The following is a 23,525-nucleotide window of genomic DNA, read 5'->3' on the forward strand; positions in this document are numbered from 1 at the left end:
CCCTTTTGGCATCAGACTGAAAGCAGGCAAGTGAATATCAGGACTGCTTAAGAAGCTGTTCAGAGGCCCCTTCAGGAGGCAGGGTCACACCCCCTTCCTGCTCCTGGGCTGCTCCGTTCAATCCTGGCCTGGCAGGAGGAGCCGTGAAAGCAGCTTCTCCTTGCCCTGTGGGTTCATGGGTATTGATTGTGGCTATTGCCCAGTGCGCTGTGCTGACTCTGAAGGATGCCGATGTACCTGGCTCACTGAGGTCCCCTCAGTCTGGATCCTCATCGCTACAGAGTTCTAGCCCCGGGAGGTGGGAGGAAAGGGGAAAACAGGACTTCCGGCAATAGGTCGAGGTTGGAGCATTGCTCTGGGGTGTAGATGTCCCGCTCCGGTGGTACCCAGTGGGGTAGGACGGGAGGCTGGCTGACAAATGCTAGGCTTTAGTTGTATGACTGAATAGGCCTTAGCTTTACCCTGTGGTCAGGGACCGGTAGGGACCCCTGAGGTCAGGCCCTGAGAGGTACAGGGGAGGGTGTCTCTGTTCATTTTCCACAGGCACAGGTGCTCATAGTTAATGGCATCTGTTGTAACTCTCCCATAAGAAAACAACCTCTTCCCAGAATCACCCCACCCTGCTAGCCACATTTGGGATTTGGGACAGAGCTGTAGGTGTGGTGAATGGCTGCCCACAAGGCCTGCCTCCAGCAAGAGCCGCAATCAACCACAGCAGCGGCGGCGGGTCCCCGAACATGTGGTCACTGCAGGTCTTCCTAAGAGAGGCCCAGCTAACCTAAGGTTTGGGAGTTCCTAAGAGGGTGGGGTGCACTTTTGTATTGGAGTCTTTTGCTCCAGCCCTGAGGGTGGAGACAAGGAATGGCCCCATCTGTGTGGGAGTGGAGAAGGGGATGACATCATCTTCCAGTGGTTCCCGCATCAGGACCAGCCCATGGGGAAGCAACCCCTGTTCAAGGCCAGAGGCAGGGCCATGTTACAGAGAGCCCCAGACGACTCCCCAGGGGACCCACCCCATCCCCATACAAGCAGCTTCATTTCAGAGACATTCCACTCCTCTACTGTCTTTTCCTAACCAGAGAACAGAGGCCAGCCTAAGGCAGGAAATTCCAGGTAAGGGTTCTTTGGTAGGCATAGGAAGAAAATAAATAAACCACCTAAATCCAGGAAAGAAAATGGTGACAAACTCCTTCCTCAAGCAACCCACTCGATAGGGGTGGGTACCTGACAGGAAGTGCCAGACCGAGACCCAGAAAAAAGGGTGAACCCGAGAAGCTACAGTCCCCCCTCACCACTCCAGAGTTGGAGCAGTCAAGGAATCTTGTCCATGCAGCTGCCCTTCCCCACAGGCAGGAGGTGAGGGCAGGGGCCTTTTGCTGCCATATTCTGGAAGTCACCATCCCCAGAGAGCTTTGGGGCAGTTCCAGGCTCTGCCTTAAGGAGATGGCAACAACACTCTGTACTCAAGGCAGGCCTGAGGTGTGGCCTAGAAGCCCCTACATCAAGGCAGGAGGGCTTGGATTTGGTTCTGCTGGGGCCACACGTACAAGCATAAAGATTCTAGGGAGCAAAGGCAAGCCCCCAGGAAAGGGAGCTCCAGGTGAAGGGCTGTTAGTTAGCAAAGGCAGAGGGAAGACCAGAACCCAATTTCCCCACTCTCGGTCTGTACTCCTTTGCCTTCGATGACAGAAGAAGCCAGCTTAGGAAAAGACGTGGGTTCCAAGTGGGTCCTTCACCCTGGTGGTCTCTTCTTCCTGCCTTTTCCTGGAGCATCCAAGGAAGACACAGGCTCCCACAGCCCCCGAGCAGTAGGGTTCTTTTCCTCTAGGGAATAGAACCACGTTCCAGAGAAGGGTGTGACTATCCTTGCTAAGATGCCTGAGTGAGGATGGTGGCATCAGAGGCGGCTCTCCTGGGTGTCTGCTTTGTTCATGAGTGGTTCCTGTGGACACAACTCTTTGGAGGCCTCGCAGGCCCCCTCAGGCCTGTCTTCTGTTTCAGAGGGGAAGCAGGCCTTGAAGCAAGCCCTCACTGATTCCTTCACTTCCGTCTCCAGGCCCTTCATCCTGGCCTCATACTCAGCCAGCGCCTTCTCCTGGAACTGTGGGGACAGCGGGGGGTCATTACCTGGGTTAGGAAGGAGCCCTGCCCACCCCCCTCCAGCTCTGGACTATGGAAAACTAAGATGCCCAGTCCAGTCAGAGCTCCCAGGAGACTGGAGTAGATGAGGGTAGTGAAGCCCATCAGAGAACCTCCCAGGAGAAAGGTCAAGCAAAGAAATCTGCAGAGATGTCTCATTTGAAAGTGACTCAGGACACCATGAGAACCTGCCTGTGACCCCTGGTCGGATGCGATGGTTCCCTTCCCTGACCTCTTGCCCAGAGTCCCGGGGGTTGGACCCCTTCCCACCCTCCAGCTCATTTGGCTCCACTGGGGCCAGAGATCTTCTCACCTGCTTTTCCAGCTCCCGGATCTGCTCCAGGCAGGCGGTCTGCTTCCCTTCCAGCTTCTCCTGGTGCCGCTCCAGGGTCTCGGTCATCTGGGGAGGGGTGAGAGGCCGAGAATCTGAACAGTGCGGGCTAGCTTGGGATTCCGCTCTCATCTCAGCCAGCCAGCAGTGAGACTTGGGGCCAATTCCTTAACCTCTGGGCAGTTCTCCTGCGATTTGTAAGATGAGGTAACAGGACTTGGCTCAAGGGACTGGGAAGGATTAACATGTGACAGCTCACAGGAAGCATGCGGGCGGGCGTCCTGCCTGATACAAGGCCAGGCCACAGCAGGTGCCAGGCCTGTTGCTGTGGTCAGCAAGGCCCAGGGAAGGAGCTTTAGGGCCATTCTCGGTGGGGCTTCTTCCCTTCCCCTTTCCATTCCATGGCACCTCGGGGAGCCTTCCTCACCCACACCGTCCCATCCCCTTCTTCCATGACCGGCTAACTCATGTTTCCCAGACAGTTCCCTTCACACCGGCCTGAGTACTTCCTCCCACTCCCGGCCGGCCGCATATATGGGCACTTCTGGACAGCGTGCCGTAAGGGCTGAAAGGAAGGACATCCACACACCCACGCACACACGCACGCCTGCCTGTCTAGAGAGTGTCTGGGAAGGACACAGCCCGCATACCTGCTTGATAGCCTGCACCACTTCCTGGATGTGGGAGTTGTTGATCTCTCTCTTGAGCCTGTAGATATAACTGGGGTTTTACAAAGGGACTTGGCGGTGGGGGGGGGGGGGGAGCAGAGTCCTAAGGGCTCCACAAATAAGAACTTGTTGAAGCAGCAACGAGCAGAGAGACCAACTTGGAAGATGGAGAGGGGGCCCTGGGAGCCCTGGGGCCTACCTGCTTCCTCACTAAAACACACTGACTTAAAGGCAGCCAGGGAGGGCCCAGGTGGGGAGCACAGACCTATAGGTGGACAGGCTGCCATCCCCAGGTTTCTCTCTCTCTCTCTCTCTCTCTCTCTCTCTCTCTCTCTCTCTCTCTCTCTCTCTCTCTCTCTCCCTCTCTCTCTCTCTCCATGGTTTCCCTCCATTTCTCCTCTCTGCTTAAGCAGTGTTGGCAACTGTGTTTTGCTCAAGGAAGACTCGGAGAGAGAGATACAACCGTGGGACCGAGTAACTGGTTAGGGCCAAGAGAGCGGGAAGAGCTGTGGGAGGCGAGTTAGGATCCCTTGCGGGGAGACCCTCTTCCAGCTGGAGTATGGCCCGCTCAGCTGGGCCTCCCCTTCAGCGGTTACCTCTCCTGGGCCACCTTGTCTGTGGTGACTCTGGTCATGGCTTGGATCCGTTCCAGCCTCTTGGCCTCCAGTCTTTTCTTCATCTCTTTGGTGTCCCTGAGGGGAGGCAGGGAGAAGGAGACGCTCTGTGAGCGGCGGCCTTTGCCCGGAGGTAGGAACAGGCAGACAAGGGAGGCCCTCTCACGTTTCTGAGGTCTCCTTGAAGGTCTTGAGTTCAGCAGCCTGCCTCTCTCTGGCCAGCTCCATCATCTTGGCGATGTGCTGCGAAGGAGGAAGGGCAGGCTTAGCCAGCAGCCTTTGGCCGCGCAGGAGGGGTAGGATTGGCGGCGGCCGTGTCCCAGACCTCGGTCACGTGCTGCTCCTTGCGCTTGAGGACAGAGAGGTACTGCTCCTCGCCCTGCTGCTTCAGCTCCTGCTCCAGCCTGCTCTTCAGCTCCTGCACGCGCGGGTCTGCACCCTCGGGCAGCTCGCTAGGCGCCACCCCGACCGTCTCCTCACAGGGCAGGGTCCTGCGGAGGAAAGCCACGTGGGAACAGGCCCTGAGCCCGGCGCCAACCCTGGGGGTGGGGGGAGGGTTGGGGGTGCAGGACACCGCCGACTCCTTTACCTCTTCTTGCGGGAGCCCTTGCCCGGGCGGAGCTTGCAGCCCGCCGCTGGAGCTCCGAGTTCTGCCAGCTGTGCGGTGCCACGCTGCAGCAGCTCTTCCCAGCGCCTGGCTCCACGCCGCTCCAACTCGCGAAGCTCCTTCTCGTGTCTCCGCTGCAGCTTCACCACGCCCTTCAGCTCCTGCAGCTCCTCCAAGCTGGTGGTCTGGGGCTCTGAAGAGGCATGGCTAAGGCGTCAAGCCGCCCAGACCCAGAGCGTCTGTCCCGCCCTGCTGGCTCCCCATAGTTCCAGGCCCTCTCCCCAGATCCTGTCCCCAGTCCTCCTTGGCCTTGGCCCCAGGTGCTGTAAGAGCTCAGGACTGGACTGCCAGGTGCCTTGGAGGCACCTCAGTTTGGTTCTCTGCAAGGGTGGCAGTTGGAGCCCTCTGCAACTCACCCTTTCTCATGCTGAGGCTTCAGACCCAGATCTTCCCTCCCCAGATGAAAATGTTAGTCTCTGGGGGACTGTGGGTGTGGTGGGAGAGGTGGAGAGCTATACACTAGGCAGGCGGACCCAGGACGACCTACCTGTTGACCCGTTGCCTGCTGGGACTGACGCTCCATTGGACTGGCTGGGAATAGGAATCCCGGATGAGAAGGGTTTCTGCGTGAGGACAGCCCGTTAGAAAGGTGGCTCTAACACCCCTTTCCCCCCACGAGCAGGGAACTCTGCCCCTCCCCACTCATTCCACAGCCCTTGGAGGTTTTTGGCAGTAGTCCAGGTGACACCGACCTCAGGCAAACTTCCTGTCACCTCCTTGAGCTTCATAGACTTCTTGTCATGGGCATTGAAGTACTTGATGGGGTTGGCGAGTGCCACTGTAAGATCTGGGAAGCACAAGACGTGACCAGCCCGGTATGTGTGAAGTTGGGCCTGGAAGGGTCCACCTACCACCCTTTTCCGGTTCCACTTCAGGTACTGGCTCAGTGAAGGAAAGGGAACGGGCAGTCTGGGGCCCCTGGCGCGCCTCAGGTCTCCTACCTGCCCATGTGTCGGGTACATAGTCCTTCATCTCCAGGAAGACAAAGAGGGCGGGCATGGTAAGCGGCATGTTGCTCTCACTGCGCAGGCACAAGTGGTGGTACCCTGTTGAACACGATGAGGCAGATGGACGCGGTAAGCCGGAGCCCATTCCTGCCCAGGTCGGCACACACACAGCACTTCAGATGTCTGCCTTTAGAGTCACCGGCCAGGGTCTTCAGTCCTATGCTCTGCTTCCTTACTAGGTGACTTTGGGGCAGGTTAGGTTAACTCTCCAAGCCTCTCCTCATCTATCTGCCTCGTGTGTTTGTTACGAGACTGTGTTTTAAGCTCCTCCCACATTCTTATTACATTTTTATGTATTTGCTTGGTGTGAGCAGGCGTGTACGTGTGCATGCAGGGGTCGAGGACAGCTTGTGGGGACATGTTCTCTCCTTCCACCATGTGGGGCCCAGGGTCAAACTCAGATCATCGGGCTTAGCGGCAAGTGTCTCTGCCCGCTGAGCCATCTCCCCAGCTCCTCTCACACATCCCGAGTACCCATGGATGCCAGCTGCTCGGGAGTCTGTAACAGCGAGTCCAGAAAATCACGGGCATTCTGTTCGGTGGGCAGAGTTCCCACAGGTCAGGCTCCCGGAGAAAAGTCTATTCCTGTCCCATTCCTTAGATAAGCTGGTGAGGCCTCAAAGTCCCTGTCAGAAGCTCCCCCACCTCCAGGCAGGACGCTGGTCTCGGGCTCTCTGCGGGTAGTTAAGAAGCCCGCTCCTTACCAGAATGTAAGGCGTTGATGGGGATGATTCGGTGCCCGAGAAATTTGTTGCCTTCTTCCATCACAGCGATCCTGAGGGAGGCCAGCTCAGGCATCAAGATCTGGAGGGAGGTCAGCACAGGGAAGGCTGACGAGTGGACACGGGGGGAGCCACGCTGCCCCTCCCCTGTCTCCAGACGTCTCCATGCCAGAGTAAGAGCCCGGCAGACTTACCAGATTTGGTGAGGCTAGGCAGAAGGCATGCCCTATGGCACATACAGGCATCTTACAGTTTGTGCCAGGCTCACATGGGGAAAAGGGCTAGATGTGCGCCCAGGGCAGTGAGTCCCATGATGCAAAGGGCCCTTGGCAGCTTTCCAACCAGTGTCCAAGGAGACAAAAGAATTCCACCATCCCCTGACCCTGAGCAGGGAGTTCATGTTTCCATCCCTAATCCTAATGTGTACACACTCTACACACACACACACACACACACACACACACACACACACACACACACACCTAATGAACTTCGGTTTGGGACCTCTGGAAGTCATAAAGTAATAGATGAGGGGCAGAGGGAGGAGATGGTAGGTCTGGGAACCCCTCTCCATTGTTCCCCCTTATCTGTAAGCAGAGGTCAAGAAGCAGGGACAGACCCCAATGCCAGCCCCATCCCTAGCACCTTCTCAAAGACAAAGGGCTCCTCTTTCCAGACAGGATTGATGGAGTTGGTCGTAGGTGACAGCTTGGTGCGATAGCGCCTCTTGGGGTCCCCTGGGAGGCCGAAGAGTTCCACTTCCACATAGGTGCGAACACTGCGCTCTGACAGGAACTGCCCAGAGATCACCTAAGGGTGAGGACCCAAGGGGGGGCAGCATTAGATATCCCACTTAGGCTGGTTCCTAAGCCCCTAGGGCCTTTGTCTCCACAGGGCTAAGTATCTATCATGGGTATTAAGAAAATCCCTTCCAACACTAGCCATCAAATAGAGGCTGTGTGGCTCAAGATTTACAGCCAAGCTCTAAGGACCTGGGTGCTTCCCAGGGAGCACTCAGGGGAGAGGCGGGTCACCCACATTTCTTCTCCGACAAGAAGGGAGCAACAACTGGAGCCTGGGCTCCCGCTGCCCAGCATGGACTAGTCCCTCTCCCCTCCCCCACCGGAGCCTCAGCCCTTCCCCTTGGTTTCCATGGGGACTAAGAGGCAGACTCCTGTGCTGAGGAGGAGGCAGTTTCCAAGGCAACTTGCTACTGCACGAACTGGCTGGGGCTGAAGTCTTCAGGATATCAGGGAAGGGGGGTTGGGGCGGAGGGGTGGGCTTCTCGGCCTTCCTTCTCCAGAGCCCAGCCCTCCCAGCCACTTGTCAGCCCTGGGCCTTGCCGTGATGGAGAGGGTGGTGGCTACCACCACGTCAATGCGGTCCACCGAGAAGGGGTTGAACTGCTTGTCCAGCCTGCGCATGAACTCATGCTTCAGGAGGTATCCACTCTGCCCATTGAACTCGAACAGTGCCATGTTCTGCTGCATTGGCAGGTCTGGGGGTGTGAGAGGATGCAGTGAGGGTGACGTCGCCTAAATCCATCCTCAGTCTCTTTTCAATACTTTCAAGCCTCTCTTGCCTTGGGGATGGGGAGATTTGGGTAGATCATGAGGGCGAGAGTTTCTCATGCCCCATCATCCCAGGTCCTTGGGGTGTCTAGCCTCTCAGGAAAGGTCCTCAGCCTCGAGTCAGCAAGGAACAGTGGTATGGCTGGGCCGCCAACTCACGGTGGATCTGGGATGGCTGGTACAGGTGTTCCCAAAAACACAACCAAACAGAGCAGCCAGAACCCAGGCCAGCCTTGGTGTCTTATGTGTGTTCTGATATATGAACAGCTGAACGGGCATGAGGAAATGCTCCCCTCCCCATAGTGTTCACACACCAAGACATGCTCCCAGAGCCTACACAAATAGCTACTGTGCACCAAAGATCCCCCAGGGAGGGGTAAAGACGGTCTAGGCAGGGCCCAGGGGAGGGTTCTTACCCATTGTTTGGAAATTGAGGGCAACCATCTGGCAGCCAGCATTCCAGAACATCTGGGGCATGTAGTTGGAAGAGTCCATGCGTGTGCCCTTGGGGTACACTCGGCTCATCTGCCGTTTATTGTAGCTGTTGCTGAGTATAGGATCTGGCCAAGGCCGCTTGCACCAGCAGGACCCCGGGGCCCGCCTCCCAAGCCCCATCCCACCGGGGGGCCTTGGCTAGTGAAGCCTCAAGGATACTCCACAAACTGCATGGAGGCCTTCGAGAGCAGCTCGTAGGCCTTGAGCTCCGTGAAGGAGGAGATGACGTAACTTCTGTTCTTCTCTGAGCAAGGGAGAAAGGGAGATTCGGTACTCCACATCAGGCTGCCCTCTGTCTCAGCCCTGCCCTCCTTTTGTGGCACCTTCCTCCAGAGAGCAATGCCTCCGATCCAGGATTCTGTTGCGGTCTCGGGTTTTAGTAGTCAGATTAGAGAGGAATATGTATGCTGGGGCAAAGGGACTTCAAAGTGGACATGCAGAGGGAGAGAGTCTGCACCACGGTCCTAAAGAGTGAGGCCTATGTGCCATGGATGGACACGGAGGTGTGGGGGACATATGAGTCCGGGGTACCAGGAACATGTGGTACATACACCTAGTGAAAGAATAGCTGGGGTGTATAATTGAAAGAGTCCATGCGCATGCCCGTGGGACACACAAAGTCATAGGCTGTTTGTTATTGAGTAGAAGTGCTGGCCAAGGCCATTTTCATCAGAAGGACTCCAGGCCTTCCTGCAAGCCCCCGACGAGGGGACTCTGGCTGGTGAAGCCTCCAGGATCCCAGGCAGTGACATTTACAGGGAATGAAATGTGTAAGAAATTAGCTAGTGCACAGAGGGACGGCAGTATGCTAAGGGCAGTACCCCATGCCCTCCAAAGCACATTCTGGGCGTGCCCAGGTAGCAGAACAGGTTGTGAGGTCAGGTATTGTCGGTCAGTGTTGCAGAGATCAACTGCGCAAGAGTGTTCAGAAAGGGACTGCACTGCTCATGTTGGGGAGACACACAGAGAGTGGGGAATGCACTTGAGTGCACCCTGAAAAGATCAGGGCAAATAGCAGGAAGGATCCAATGGGGGTAAGTAAGCTTCCACCCCTTCCTGGGACCCCCCCGCCCTTCTCTTTGGACAAGGTTTCTCTCTATGTAGAGTCCTGGCTGTTCTGAAACTCACTCTGTAGTTCCCATTTCAGACACCCACTCTCTTCCTCACCAGTGCTAGGGTTAAAGGCATGATCTCCCAGGAACTCTTACCTCCAGGACCGGGGCTCCTAGACTGGGGCCAGCACTTAATATAATTCAGGCCAGGGAGCTGCAAAAACTTTAGGAAACTCCAGAAGCCCCAGACAGGCCTGGATGAGGTGGCCTGTCATAACGACCTGCCTGTCACTGACACACTCCAGAACATTCCATTTGCTGCCAAGTTCTCCAGTCCAATGCTGGGAGCCACTGCCACTTAAACAAGTCTGACTCCTCGACTGAGTATTTATAGACAAGGACCTTAGTGCGAGGAGGGGACAGGTCTCCCTCCCTCTCATCCCGCTCACCAGGCCACTCTTGAATGAGGGCAGCTTTCTCCTGAGCCCAGCCTGCCTTCTCTTCCCCCACCTCCCTCTACAAACATACATACGTGCAGAGAACTCGAAGGAGATGAACTTGGTGGGCTGGATGTAATTGACAAGGCTGGACATTTCCTCATAAGCGGTCACCTCCAAGCCTGCTGTACCCTAGAGATTGAATGGGAGAGTGAAGAAAGGAACAGGACAGAGCCCAGACTGTAGTCCACGCCCACCCAGACGGTACCACAATGGAGATGGCAGAGGGACTGTCCCCACACACCTCATCCGACTGCATCTTCTTTATCTCTTCTTCATCCAGGTTTCCTGACTCCTCCTCTTCCTCCTCTTCCTCCACCTCCTCCTCCTCCTCCACCTCAGTCCGGTCCTCCGAGGTCCACACTGCCACGCAGAGTTTGGTCAGCACTGGCCCTCCCCCAACCCCATCCCATTCTTGTTAGTCGCTCACCTGTGTCCTCCTCAGTGGGGACACTAGACGGGCAGCTGCCCTCGGCCTCCCCACCAGGTTTCTGCCCACCAGGGGAGCTGGGGGATGCTGGTCCGGAAAACTGGTTCTTCTTATTCTTAATGAGGATCTTGCCCCGGAGGTCCTCCGGGCTGGGCAGAGGGATGCCAGGTTTCAGCTGCAGAAAGGGGAAAGGTGGGCACCACTGCTTCTGCGGTGTGTGCTCCCTACCCCAAGCTGTGCCCCTCTGGTGTGGGCCTACGTCTGTTGCCTCGCTTCCCGCCATTGCCCCTTGTGTCTTGAATTCCCACTTGACTGAAAGTACCTGATCCTGGGCAGTAATGTCTCTTTCACCTGTTCCTTCTGACTAGAAGGTGCTTTTCCCGTGCTCACTGAGTCTTTGTCATCTTCCAGATTTCACCTTAACCACCGCATCCCTCCAGGAAGCCTTCCCTGAGCCTCTAACTCCCGAGCATTGTTTCCCATAGCAACCGCTGGCTGTAATTGGCCTGGATGCTTGTCCATCTCCTCATGAAGAGGGTCAGAAACCTGGGACAGCAACTGTGGAATTTAGGTTTGTTTTGTTTTGTTTGTTTTTTTGTTTGGTCATTTTAGATAGGGTCTCACTATGCAGCTCTGGTTGGCATGAAACTTGAGGTCTTCCTGCCTCAGCCTCTCAAGTGCTGGGATTACAGATAAATTCCATCACTAGGAGACCCCCTAATTCTAGCATACTCTCTGACACGTGGTAGGTGACAGGAGCCCAGACTCACAATCCAACCAAAGGAACTCAAGTATCTCTGCCCTTCTAACCTGGTTCCACCTTTCCCCAGGTCCAGATGCCCCACAAGACTGCACTCACAGGGAATTTTTCCAGGGGATCTGTGAGCAGGGTTTCTCCAAACATAGTCCTGCAGTACTCGGCCATCTTAGCCTGTTGGCGGGGTCTGGTAGCAGCGAACAAAAGAAAAGGAAGGGGTTAATTGCTTAGCACCAATTCTCCTGCCCATTTTTTGTGCCCTGATGGCCCAGATCAGAGGTCGGGGAATTGGGGAAGGTAGGAACACAGGAAGGAGAAGCTGAGGTCCCAGGGAGGCTGTATTGAGACCAGAGACCTCAATGAAGGACTAGAGGTCAGGGCCAGTGCATGTGTGTGAGTGGGGTTCAGGCCAGAGGCTGGGGTGCAGGTAGAGAATGAGGCTGGGTAGTCCTGGATACACACGAGTCCACGTGGTTTTCAAACGACAAGATGACAGGATAGGGGGAGGTCTTGAAGGCACTTTCTGCAATGGCTTCGATTGCTTCCTAGAGGAGAAAGGAACTCTGTAAAGAGGGTAGCCCCTCCCCAAGGGGCCCCTCCCTGCGGTGGCCCTCCCCACGGTGCCTCTCCCCACTACTTAGCTTCAGCATAGGCGTGAAACTAGAGAGCCACAGCAGCCTGGAAGCAGCTTGAGGCATTCCAGAAATTTCTTCCCTGCAGCTTCACTCCCCTAACTTCAGAAAGCCTCTCCTCAGCCCCTTTCTGGTGAGCACGGTAATCAGTCTCCATACCCCAAGACCCACCTTGAACAAGATATCGGTGGTCATGGTGAAGCCATGGGTGATAATGGGCTCCTCGTCGGGGGGCTTCCCCTTCCAACAGTCCAACTCCACACAACGGCAGCCAGACAGGAGCACCTGGCGGTACATCTCAGCCGAGGAAAGGCCTGAAAACTGGCCGGCTGGGCCGGTGGGGAGAAGGGGGGAGGTGTCACTCACAGCCAGGCTAGTCCCCTCACAACCTCATAGCCTGTCCTGTGAGCAGGGCACACAGTCCTTGAGAAGCACCTACAGAGAATCCGGGGCCCAGGAGCGGACGGCCACGGGGTTTCCGGGACCCACCTGTCAGGTAGGTGTTGTGTGAGGAGTTGATGAAGTAGTGATTCAGCGGCTGGGTCATGTCGTGGTGGAGCAGCAGGGTATTGTGGGCTAGCGCACTGTTCTCTGGTCCGCAGAGAAACCAGACCATGCCCTCTGGTGACAGCTGGCCTGCGAGAGACAGCAGATCGCAGGCAGGTCATGGCTGCACCTTGGCTCCCAGGGAGGGACGAGACTACGGGACGGACTGGACGTGGGGGCTCTGCGGTTCTCACCCCTCTGCACATTGATGCCGCTGGGTTCGTACTTGTCGATGAGCGTCTGCACCTGCTCGGGCCGGGCTGGCGGGAACAGCAGGGAGTTGAGCCGAGAGTCTCGCTGCTTCTGGTTGATGAATTTGGTCAGGTGCTCCTTGGTCATGTAGGGCTTAGCTTTAGCATGGCTGCAGGCCAGGGGAGGGGGCGCACAGATGCAGTCTTTGAACCTGAAGGTTTGGACTGCCCTCTTCTCCTGTACAACCTCGTGATTCCCAAAAGGCTGGGTGGAAGGAAGGAACTGCCTTCCTTACCACCAACCACTCCATGCCCAGCCCGAGGAACTCACTAAGAAGTGAAGATCTCGTCAATTTCTGGCCGAGGACAGAGATTCATGAGGAAGCTCTTGTACACAGACTCTGGGAAGTCCTCGGGATTGATGGCATCGTTCTGGAAGAACCATCACCTTGTTACCCTTTCTCTCGCCTGCTCCGAGCTAAGACTCAGCACAACCTGTCCACAGCTCTGGGAAAGGTGGCCTGATCAGAGAGAGTCCTTAAGGCAGACAGGCACGTGGGCACACGCATCTCGAGGGCCTCGTCATCTCACTGCAGCACCCGCTAGCGGGCTTGCTTTGACGAGGATTTTGGATAGTAGCTAGTTCTGTAGCTGGAACAGGATTGGGACAGCATGAGCTTAAAGAGGGGAAAATGTCAGAAGTAAGGGGCGCTGCTTTCCGGCCTGGAAAATGAGAGTACTGGACTCTTGTTTCTTTTGTTTTTTCTAAGTGAAGAACAAATTATCCAAAGAAACTGTTTGAATGTGGACAACTATGCACCTGACAGCAGAGCCCTGAAATATGAGAGGTAAAACCTGGCTCGGAGGTTTGGAGAGAGAAAAAAAAGCAGTTCAACAGTAACAGAGTATTTGTCTAATATGCACAAGACCCAGTATATAACACACACACACACCAAACAAACAAACGAACACACAAACAAAACACAAATAATTTGGAAAAAACAAAAGAGACACACATACACAAAGAGATAAAAATCAGACTTCATCAAAATCTAAAGTATGTATGCTTATAAGGATTCCATCAAGAAACTGAAAGGTAACCTGAGCTAAGGAATAAAGGAAGGGAGAGAGGGAGGGAGGGAGGAAGAGAGAGAGAAGGATAGATAATCCACAGAATGAGATAATATTTACAAATCAATTGTCTGTTAAGTGGTAATTCAACAACCAAAAGATAACCCAAAGGATAGGGCATGGCTTGGCTGTTCAAGCCCCTGCTGAGCGAGCATGAGGACCCGAGTTCAGATCCCAGCACCCACATAAATGCTGGTCTCAGTGCTGTGTGTGTTTGTGGCCCCAGGGTCAGGAGTGGACAGATCCCTGAAGCTCATTGCCAGCCAGCCAAACATGAGCTCCAGGGTCAATGAATGCTCTTCAAAAAATATGATGGAAGTTGGAGAGACAGCTCAGTGGATAAGGGTCAATATTGATCTTACAGAGGACCTGAGTTCGATTCCAGGCACCCACACCAGACAGCTCCCAGATGCCTGAAATCCAGCTCTAGGGGGATCTGATGCCTCTGGCCCCTGTGGGCACCTACACTCCCAGGCATATATCCTCACACAGACACAGACACATAATTTAAAAGATAAACAAACCTTTAAAAAGTAAGATAGAGAGTGATTTAGAGGGACACCTGACATTGACCTCAGTCTCCACACATGTACAAACTCACACACACACACACACACACACCATAAACACACACACATACAAAAAATTCAAATGAGAGATAGACAATTAATTTGAATTGATGTGTCTGCAAAGGAGATGTAGAAACGATCAATAAGTACATGAAAAGATGCTCACACATTATTGGTTATTAAGTCAAGACAAATTAAAATCACAATGAGATATCATTTCATTCCCACTAGGATAGCATCAGCAAAAGGCGGGCAGTAGTGGTGCTGGTGGGGTGCAGGAACATTGAAACCCTTCTGCTATGCTAGTGGGAGAGTCAAATGATGCAGCCACTCTAGATAAGAGTTTGTCCGTCCCTCAAAAATGGTAAATATAGTCACCAATTTCACCTGAATGTATATACCCAAGAAGGCTGAAAGCAGAATCATGACAAATAGCTTATAGAGGCATTATTCATAACAGTCAAAATGGAGAGAAGCCAAGAATCTGTCAACATAGACTATGATACTGCAATATTTAAAAAAAAATGAAGCGCTGATGCTACCATGTGGGTGAATCTTGAAAATCCTATGTTGAGTGAATAAAGCTCAACGTCAAGACCACAAACTGTATAAGTCCCTTTGCGTAAAATGTCCAGAGTAGGTGAATGTATAGAACTAGAAGAGGAAAACAGATGGATAGTATGCAGGATCCTGTGCTTTTCACTGTGTTCCTCCGGAAAACAAAACAAACTTTAAATACCACTCAGGATCGCACTGGAAAATCAACCTGGGTTTTAACTGGAGGTGAGGGTCTCCCCAGCCCAGCTCTGCCTCCGAAGCTGGTCAGTGGCCTCTCTCGGGATACAAGGGAAACAGACCAATAAGGAGGATGCAGCTAGGGATAGGAGCTCAGGAAAGAAGGTGGCTGGGTGTTACCGGAAGCAGACAAGCGGACAAACCGTAAGGACCACCTCAGGAGCCCAGCCCACCTTCTCCTTTGCCTCGGCCTTGCAGCCACGTGGGGTCACCAGTGCTGTAGAAGCTGGGCCCCTAAGGGAGCATTCCTCACGTGGCTCAGAAGGATAGATGCTCGCGGTCTGTTTTACTCATTTCTACTGTTCTGGATTCTTACCAGGAGAAGCGTTTCGCGGGGTGAGGGTTGTAACTACACAAGGACGCTGGCCGAGCTGGACAAGGGATTTAGGACTAACACCACTCCCCCAGCCAGGCTTGAACCTTGGCTGTGGGCCGTATCTACCCAGAGAGATCTTTTTTTGGTAAATCACATAAGACGTCTCATGGGGTGACCCTCCTTCTGACTTGTAATTAAAAATTAATTGCTTAATTAAAAAGAAGTGGAAAATGTGCTTCCCAATCGAGCCGGAGTCTGTGCCCTGGCAGCTTCCACCCTTGGCCCTGCTCCTCTCCCTAACACCCAGGAGAACTGGTGCCTTCCTGGGACTGTCAGAGCCCATGGCCTGTCTCCTGTCCCTGCCGACCCTGTCTTGCTCCCGGACAATGAAAACGTCCCCAAGGCTAGGATAGGAAGGCTTGTCTCATCTGCTGGTTTCCTCCCCAACACTGCCCCAGCACTATTGGGGGCCAGGCCTTGCGGCTCCAACTCCAGCACTGCACCCCCTTGCCCTGGTCCCACCCTTTATGCCTATTGTAACCAGAGGTTCTGGGTTAATTGGCTTTGGGAGCTATTGATGGGCTAGTGATGTCATTTCCGCTCACCCCATCCGTCGCTATCCCCGGCCATGTTTTTGTTTTTGTTTTTCTGGTGGGAGTGAGACTTAGTAGAGTTGACTGGGGGAGGAGAACGCGACTCACCTTGCCTTTTGCAAGGTGACAAGCACTGAGGGCAGCTTCTACTCGTTTGCGATCAGCCGGAAACATCTGGAAAAAACTGAGGGAGCAAAGAAAAGGACCAGGCAGCAGAGGAATCATGCCTAGGGAGGGAAGGCTTGGGGAGCTGGGAGGCAGCTAAGAGGAAACTCAAGAGACTCACTTCTTCACAGGAATCTTCCCTTCAGGGTTGAGTTGCATCTTCAGCTTCACCAGGCTGAGGGGTGGACAGCAAGCAGCCCATCAGGCTGTGGGCTGGCAAGCAAACCCCTTGAGCTCAGGCGGGGTGGGGGATACTTACATCTTGTCTAGGAAAGTGCTTCGGGGAGCATTGGCTGTCATGGGGTGTTTGGTGAGAGCCAGTATATCCTCGGCCCAGTCCTGCAGAACACAGAGCCTAGAAGTCATGCTCCTGACCACAAGCGCCCCTGACTATGACTCTCGCAGGAAGGTCAGGCTGCCCCAAGAGCCAACACTCTACCCGGGTGTTGCCAATGCACCTTGCCCACATTCTCCTTGTAAGAGACGAAGTTGTGGAAGGTGAGGTCCACCATGTCAGGGCCGGACACCACGGTGAGTGCTTTCAGCAGGAAGTGGTTGTCTGGAAAGTCCATGTTGAAGACCTCCCGGAGTTTCTGGCTCTGTAAGAAGCAGTGGTACCGTGAGGTATGCTGACCCTCAGTCTTGCCCAACATGACTTCCTATATCTCCTTGTCAGCCACTTGAACTGCAGGTCACTGGGGGCAGAATGGCCACGGAACCTAGGAACCACAGGCCTCAGTATCCCCTTGCCTCTGGTTCCAGCAACTGCCATCGGAAGGGGAGGCCCATAGCTTGGCTAAGGCAATGGGACCTGGGAATCCTGGGAATTTCGTTTGAAGGAAGATTCTTAGGCCCCGAACTCTGGGGATCCTGCTTCCTACTGTCAATCACTTTAATCGTTTTACCAGCTTTAGGTAAATGTAGGCAAAGCAGTCACCAAGCAATGGGGAGCAAGGGGTGGAGGAAACACTTCCCAGACAGTCTGGCATGTTTAGGGGCAGGGATTGGCTCCTCCTCCATTCCTGCCCTCTTGGCTCACTGTGACCAGTTCCCATGCTCAGAACCCAGGCGAGCTGGGCAGCCGCTGCCACACCACTCTTCCGTGGCCTGAGCTAGAATCCTTGCTGTCTAGCAGTCCAGGACCCAGTCATCGGGTCCCACAGATGGGATCCCCACCCCAGCAGTGACTTGTTCTTTGCTCTTTGTAACTGGTGGCTGCTTCGGGGCCCACCTACCTTGGGCGTCTTGGCAAACTTGCCAAAGCGAGTGTCTCGGATGCTCGTGATGTCCAGAAACTCCATCTCCTGGTACCAGTTCCCAGGGGGAGCAAAGACGGATGGGGACACAATGATCAGAGTCGGGAGAGAGTCCACACCCCTTCCGATCCCAGCTGCTGCCTTCTCTGGGTGCCAAGACTACCTGGACCCCTCCCGTCACGTTCTACTCCTCAGTTTCTATTAATGGGCATCCTCTTCGCTCCTTGGCCCATTCCTTCTCTGGAATAAGAGCTGCAACCTGCACCCTGTCTTCCATCCTGGAAGCCCCCAGGCCTTCTTCTGTTGTTCTGTCTGGCTGCTGAGCCTGTCCTCTGAGTGCTGAGCTCTGATGTGACCTGGAGCCACCGGTACATCATTGCCCTTTCAGCTCAGCCGACTTGTCTTTTCCCACTGTCTCCAAGGGATACACACTCAGGACTGAGCAGGCCCAAGCAGTCATGGAGGGAGGTGACTGTAGCTTCCCTCCCCGGCCCATGAGAGTCCCAGGAGCTTCTCTCCCAGGCCAGTCTCTACTCTGCATCCATGACTCCATCCTATACCACCAGGGGTCTAGCACAGTTCATTGGTTCAGTTGGAGCCAAGGGCCGTGTTGGGTAGCGTCTTACCTTACTCTGATATGTCCAGTATAAGTAATAGCCCTTGGGGTCCACACGGAGGATAACTGGAGAGGCAATTGAAGTTTCCTGCAGAGAGAAAGGGTCATCTCTCTGCTCTGAGATCTCAGACCAACTTCCCTGGCCCAGGCCAAGGACTCAGACAGAGACCATGTCCTTCCTAAAAATTAGAAGACATTGCCCTTTGTTCTCTGAGCTAACAGGGGGCGGCCTTGAGGACAGGAGATGGAATTGCTGGAGGAGAGGTGGTACACTTTCTGGACCCCAGCAATGCCTCTTTCCCTCTCCATGTTCTCAAGGGTCATGGCTCCATCAAAAGACAGAATCTCTCTCCAAGATTCCTGGCTACCATCCTGGAAAGCTTGGCCAGTGAAAGCCTGGGATCTCATCTGCACAGTCAAGGCCCGGCACGCACAGCAAGCAGCAGATCTGCTCCTCAGAAGCCCTGACATCCAACCATGCGCACAGCCTACCCCTCCCGTCCAAATAACCCAGAGAGACACCAAGTTCCCTCCCACCTCCAAAGTGAAGTACTCAAACCTCCTCAGCCTGAACTGTCTCCAAAGACCAGCCCACACCTCACCCCTTCAGAAGAGGCTTTCCTGAAATGTGGTGTTATTAATATGTGGGGGGTGTGGTCAGGAACCAGTTCCCAGATGTAGAAACACATCCGGGAAATCCCAGTGAGCTCAAGGACCCCAGGGCAGTTAGCCTTGAACTTGGTTGGAGTTTGCAGAATAAGTACATGAATGAATGAGTGAGCTGGCCTTCGAAATCCCTATTCTCCTCACAGAGTACATAGGCCATTTTTTTATTTTAATAGTCTTTGCATACGTAAATAAGATATTGCAACTGAAGTTTCCAACAAGACATGATTATTGCTGCTGACACACCAGACCAAATATGGGATCTACCAAGAAAATGATATAAGAAAGGTTCCCACGTTAGAGGTCATTAGAGCATTGGGGGGGGGGGATTTTGTAAAAAAGAAAAAAAAAACTGATTTTGAGCAAAGCTGTGTAGTGCTCTGGGTTTTTTCCTCCCCAGGGGAATTCAGCCTCAGAAATCCAGCAGGTGTCAGGTGGGCTGCCTCTGAGTGCATAGTTGTGGCTGTATGGGATGAGCCTGCATCCTCAGAACTTGCTGGGACAGCAGTGTGAGGACTTGCTGGACCCAAAGTGAACTCAAGGGTGAGGGATGATGGGCGAAGGGCCCAATGCTTCAGGAAGAAGAAACTGGGAGTAACAGGGAGCTGAAGAAGTAATTGTGAGTGACCCCCTGAATAGAGGCATTGGGAGATTTCAAACAAGTGAGCCCCAAGACAGGGAGGAGGGTGTCCCCCAAAATCATCAAAAAGACCACCAGAGGAAGAATAAGCTTTAAGGTCTGTCAGACTTAGAAATTCCAAGCCAGCTGTTGACAGCACGTATTCAAGAATGAACTGCCACACCTCCCTGTGCCCCACTTAGAAGGACCTAGAAAAGAAAGAGCTGAGAACGCCACCATCGGCCCTTCCTCGGGAGCCTGCACCTGCCCTCACCTAGGCCTGGGAGGACAGCAAAGCACAATGCTGAAGCAAGGCTGGAGTTTCACTTCTAACTTGTTTCTGGAACAGGACTGGGTTTTGTGGGGACCGTGCGACCATTGTCCAAGGGTGAAGGTCATGACCGATAGCTTGTGGAGTTTCTTCCCATCGCTAGGAGAGGTTTTCCCTCTAAGTATGTTTTAAGGAGGCTGTGGGAGACTCAACGGAGTCAGCTTTGGTTGCATCCTTTGCACTGCAGTTATTAATATAGTGGGGTACATCCCTGTCACCCCCTAACCCGACCCAAAGCAGCCCAAGAGCAGAACCTGGCTCATAGATCACGTGTCCTGTGACCAGGCTTGGGACATTCCTGCTCATGCGAGTCAGGATCCAGGGATCACACAGTGCTCTGGCTTGGGGAAGTGGATGGGTCAACCACAGGTTGGAGAGAGAGCCACAGAGCGTATCTACCTCTGGTGACCCACTGCCCACTCAGGTTATTCACACTGCCCAGAGGAACTGAGAGCAGCCACTTCAGTTTTCACTGTGAGTCATTTCCCTCCTTCCAGGGGCTCCTAAGATGTGACCCATCATCACCTCCATGCCACCACCATGCCCATCACCTCCGTGCCACCACCATGCTAGCACCATGCCACACCAACCAAAACAGAAAGCATCTCATCCCAGGGCCTCATCCCCACAGTCTGGGCAGCCAGATGCCTTGACCTAGCATAGCCCCAAAGGGTCTAGACTCAGACTCCCTTCGTTGCCCAGAGAAACAAGACAAGCCAATTCAGGGAGCTGAAGTAATACCTGTAGGTCACCTCCTGAATGCCATGTGCGATTGGAAACCCCAAGCCTTCCTAAGGCCAGTCTAGAGCTCTCATAGCCTCTCTCTTAAGTCCTAGCCTCCCTGAAGGACAGTCCTCATTTTATTCTTCCTAGACCAAGAGATCCTGTGGTTAAGGGCAGTGTTTTCAGGGCCCAGAAGGACCTGAGACCGTCTAGGAAGGAGCAGACTCCGCGGACTGGGGTGCAAAGCTGTTCTTCCTCGCAGACAGGTTGGCAGGTAGAAGACAGCTGAGCTGAGCTGAACCACCAAGGGGAAGCAGAAGTCAGGAGCTTCCTTCCCAGGCCCCAGAAGCTTGAGCCTCCCTCCAGTTTTCAACTGGATCCCCAGCCCTTTGGTGCCTGCCCCCCCCCCCACAGTCATAGCTCGAGGGAGAACATGGCTTCCCGGGGACAGGACACATCTTGTTCTGTGGACTGGGGTGGTCCAGCTGGTTATGGGTCTCCTGCCAGAGCAAACTTGGGATGTCTGTGCTGGGAAGGGGGCCTGGCTGACCTCTTTTGTTTGTTTGCCTTATCTCAGCTGGGGGGGGGGGCTATGCATTTCTCCTGCCAACACCGAAATTACTAGAAACAATCCTTTGTCATCTTCAGGGATTTGAAAAAGGGCAAATCAGGTCCAAAGAGATTACCTTTTCTGATACTGCGCCCCCCCCCTACACACACACACACACATACACACACACACACACACACACACACACACACGCAGCCCACCTCCTCATTCCCAGACACACCGGCTTCCTTGCAGCAGCCAGGGACAAGCACCCTTACCCCAGACTTGTTTATCTAGCTGTGTGCCAGCTGCCTAGCCAAGCCACATAGGCGCCTGGGTGCTGGGAGACATAAACCAACCCACCCGCCCGTTCTGCCAAGCACCGGAGCTACCCAGCACCGGCCACTCCCAGGGCCCGTCCCAACTCACGTCGTCCCACTTGATGAAGCGCTCTCCTTGACTCAGATACGCCTTCACGTTAGGGGGCAACAGGACAGGGTTGAGCAGAGACATGATGTCAAGGGTCCCTCTTTGGAGAGGTTGGGCAGACACCAGCAGACAGGAGGAGGGAAGGAAGGCGGGTGAACAGGAGGGGAAGCTAGACTGGGCTCACATGGCACCCACCCAGCCCTGGTCCGGAAGTTGGGGTGCTCTTATAGCCTACGGGCTAGATGCAGGACTCATAGCCTCAGGCAGGGGTCCAGTCGATCTGCCTTGTAAATCAGCCTCCTCCTCTGTCTGAAGTGGGGGGCTACAATAGCTGTTTCTGCCCCGGGGGGGCTGGGCTCCTCTCCTGGGAGTCCCTCCCCACCCTCTGCCTCAGCAACTTCCTATTCTGGGCTTCCTTCTCTGGGCTGCCCTGAACTGAGGGGCGGGCCATGAGGTCTAGAAGTCCCGAGGCCAGGGCCTCTGTTACAAGGATAGTCTGCTTAGATTTGACCCTGAAGGGTGGATGGAAGGGAGTGATGTGAGGTGTTGGACAGTAGAAGATGCCATTACAGAGCCTTGGGATGAGGGGGGAGACACAAAGAACTCTCTAGAAAAAGGGTCCTCCACAGAGCAGGGGTTCTGTCCTCAGAGGGTGGGTCCACTCCGGAGATGGGCGTCAGGGACAGGCCAAGCCCTTGCAGCTGGCATTGAGTGTTTTGAATAAGCAAAGTTCCCCCGAGCACCCGGCTCATCTTTCTCAATGCTTCCTCCCAATGAAAATGAGGGTCAGGTGAAGCAATATGGCCCTCGCCGGCGACACTTCTCGGGGCCTCTGAGCCTTTCGGTGAAGGCCTAAAAATCATTACAGCCTGGAGAAGCCCTTGGCCACCAGCCTCCCTTGAGTGCTCCGCTTCACACAGGGACCCCGGGGGCAAGAGGTTCTGACCAGCAGAGGCAGCCCTGCTCTAGCCCCTGCTCAAAGTGTTGTGGTAATTACAGTGTCGCTATCTTATCCCAGAGGTTCAGCTCCAGCCCGGCTTAGCCCCAGCCACTTCCTCTTACCTAATCCACGCTTATCGAATTTCTTAGTCCAGCTGGGGAGGCTAGAAGCTCTACCCATGGTTTCCTTCCCCTCTGAGGCCGCAGCTTTCTGCAAGAGGTCTCGTCAGGGGTCTTTGTGCCACTCCTGACAACTGTGAGGCCTTCCCCCTGCCCTGGAATTACTCACCTCTGCAGGTGAGAGCCCACGCAGGAGAGTTGGGGGTGGGCACAGGGGAACAGCTTAGATGGACAAGTTAGTTGGCATGAGTGAGAAGTCAAGGTAAAACTCTGGGGCTGTGGCACCTGCCAGTTGTCCCAGCACTTGGAGGTGGAAGCGGGGCAATCAGGAGTTCAAGGCTGCCTGAGCCACAAGAGAGCCTGTCTCAAAAACCAACAAACAAAAGGCAGTGAGCACTTCAGTGGAAGCTAGCTCAGAAATGGTCCCAGAAAAGCAATTCTCAGACCAGAGGGGCAGGAGCCTAGAGCAAGACCTAAATGAGCCACCAGGACACAGCTCCCACACCCCTACAGGTGACGGGCGCTCCCACCCACCCCTCCCTCAATGTCTCTCCTACCCACTCCCTCTAGCGCTGGACCTTCCTGGGGGCCTCCTGGGAGCCCCTGCACATCTGCCTGTCTCCCTGGGATCAGGATCCCTGTCTGTTTGAATGAAGTTTGCAAGGGAAATCCCTGTCCCTTCCCAAAGCCCTACACCTGTCACCTGCGACGGATCTGGCCCCCACGTCCAAGTTCCTCCTTCCTGTCTTGCCGGCAGCCATGGGCCTAGAAGAGAATCTGCAAGGGAGGAGGGGTGTTTCTGTTCCTCCTTCCAAGATTTCTGGACTCTGCTCCTTCAACCTCAGGCCCTAAGCCCACAGAACAACGGTTTTATATCCTTACCCATCGATGGTCCTGGGATTCCCAACTATAACTTCAATGGAGGCCTGTAGGCTCCTACCAAATCCTGATGCCAACCCTAAGAATGGCAAGCCACTCGAAAGACCTTTATTGAACAGGGGGTTTCCTCGTTTAAAAATACACATAGGCTGCCCAGCATGGTGGCGCATGCCTATAGTCACAGTTCGTTGGAAGGCTGAGGCCAGAGGATGGCTAGAGCTCTGGCTGGAGCTCCAGGCCATCCTAGAGACCGGACAATGTAGTGAGACTCGACCAAAACAGCATTAAAGCTTTTAAAAATGTTGAGTTGGCAAAGGGGAAAAAAAAACCAATGTAAATAATAGTACAGTAGCTGTGGCAGAAGGAAGTCACAGGACTACATTTGGGGAGTTGGCCTCGGGCTGACTCTTGGGCATTGCTGATTGGAAGGCACTGCTGGCAGCAGGCCAAGCCGGCCCCCAGGGTGGACAGTGGAAGGACAAGGATGCCCCCTGCTGGGTGCACTGGAA

General features: G+C 54.4%; 1 protein-coding gene across 1 annotated transcript; it reads right to left on the reverse strand.

Annotated features, from left to right (window-relative positions):
• Window positions 1-1,107: 1,107 nt before the first annotated feature.
• On the reverse strand, window positions 1,108-22,914 carry Plcb2 (phospholipase C beta 2). Its single transcript, XM_076570351.1, has 33 exons — window positions 22,841-22,914; window positions 22,141-22,497; window positions 21,079-21,178; window positions 17,771-17,848; window positions 17,124-17,192; window positions 16,347-16,487; window positions 16,148-16,227; window positions 16,010-16,063; window positions 15,832-15,907; window positions 12,651-12,751; window positions 12,323-12,489; window positions 12,072-12,218; window positions 11,754-11,911; window positions 11,413-11,495; window positions 11,053-11,137; window positions 10,194-10,368; window positions 10,008-10,126; window positions 9,799-9,895; window positions 8,374-8,458; window positions 8,136-8,260; window positions 7,492-7,646; window positions 6,794-6,958; window positions 6,131-6,230; window positions 5,361-5,465; window positions 5,112-5,206; window positions 4,907-4,982; window positions 4,342-4,552; window positions 4,078-4,243; window positions 3,919-3,995; window positions 3,735-3,830; window positions 3,121-3,178; window positions 2,453-2,539; window positions 1,108-2,101 (listed from the first exon to the last, which is right to left on the reverse strand). Exons 3-33 carry the CDS (start codon window positions 21,160-21,162, stop codon window positions 1,898-1,900), a joined length of 3,519 nt encoding a protein of 1,172 aa, XP_076426466.1. The 5' UTR covers window positions 21,163-21,178; window positions 22,141-22,497; window positions 22,841-22,914; the 3' UTR covers window positions 1,108-1,897.
• Window positions 22,915-23,525: the final 611 nt, after the last annotated feature.

The sequence above is a fragment of the Peromyscus maniculatus genome, chromosome 4, assembly GCF_049852395.1.
Source record: "Peromyscus maniculatus bairdii isolate BWxNUB_F1_BW_parent chromosome 4, HU_Pman_BW_mat_3.1, whole genome shotgun sequence".
Taxonomy (NCBI): domain Eukaryota; kingdom Metazoa; phylum Chordata; class Mammalia; order Rodentia; family Cricetidae; genus Peromyscus; species Peromyscus maniculatus.

Coding starts and splice junctions, on each gene's coding strand:
- Plcb2 (XM_076570351.1), bottom strand. CDS start 21,162: ATGTCTCTGCTCAACCCTGTCCTGTTGCCCCCTAACGTGAAGGCGTAT. Junction 16,064..16,147: donor AGCACTTTCCTAGACAAGAT/GTAAGTATCCCC, acceptor TCCACCCCTCAG/CCTGGTGAAGCTGAAGATGC. Junction 3,179..3,734: donor GACAAGGTGGCCCAGGAGAG/GTAACCGCTGAA, acceptor TTATATCTACAG/GCTCAAGAGAGAGATCAACA.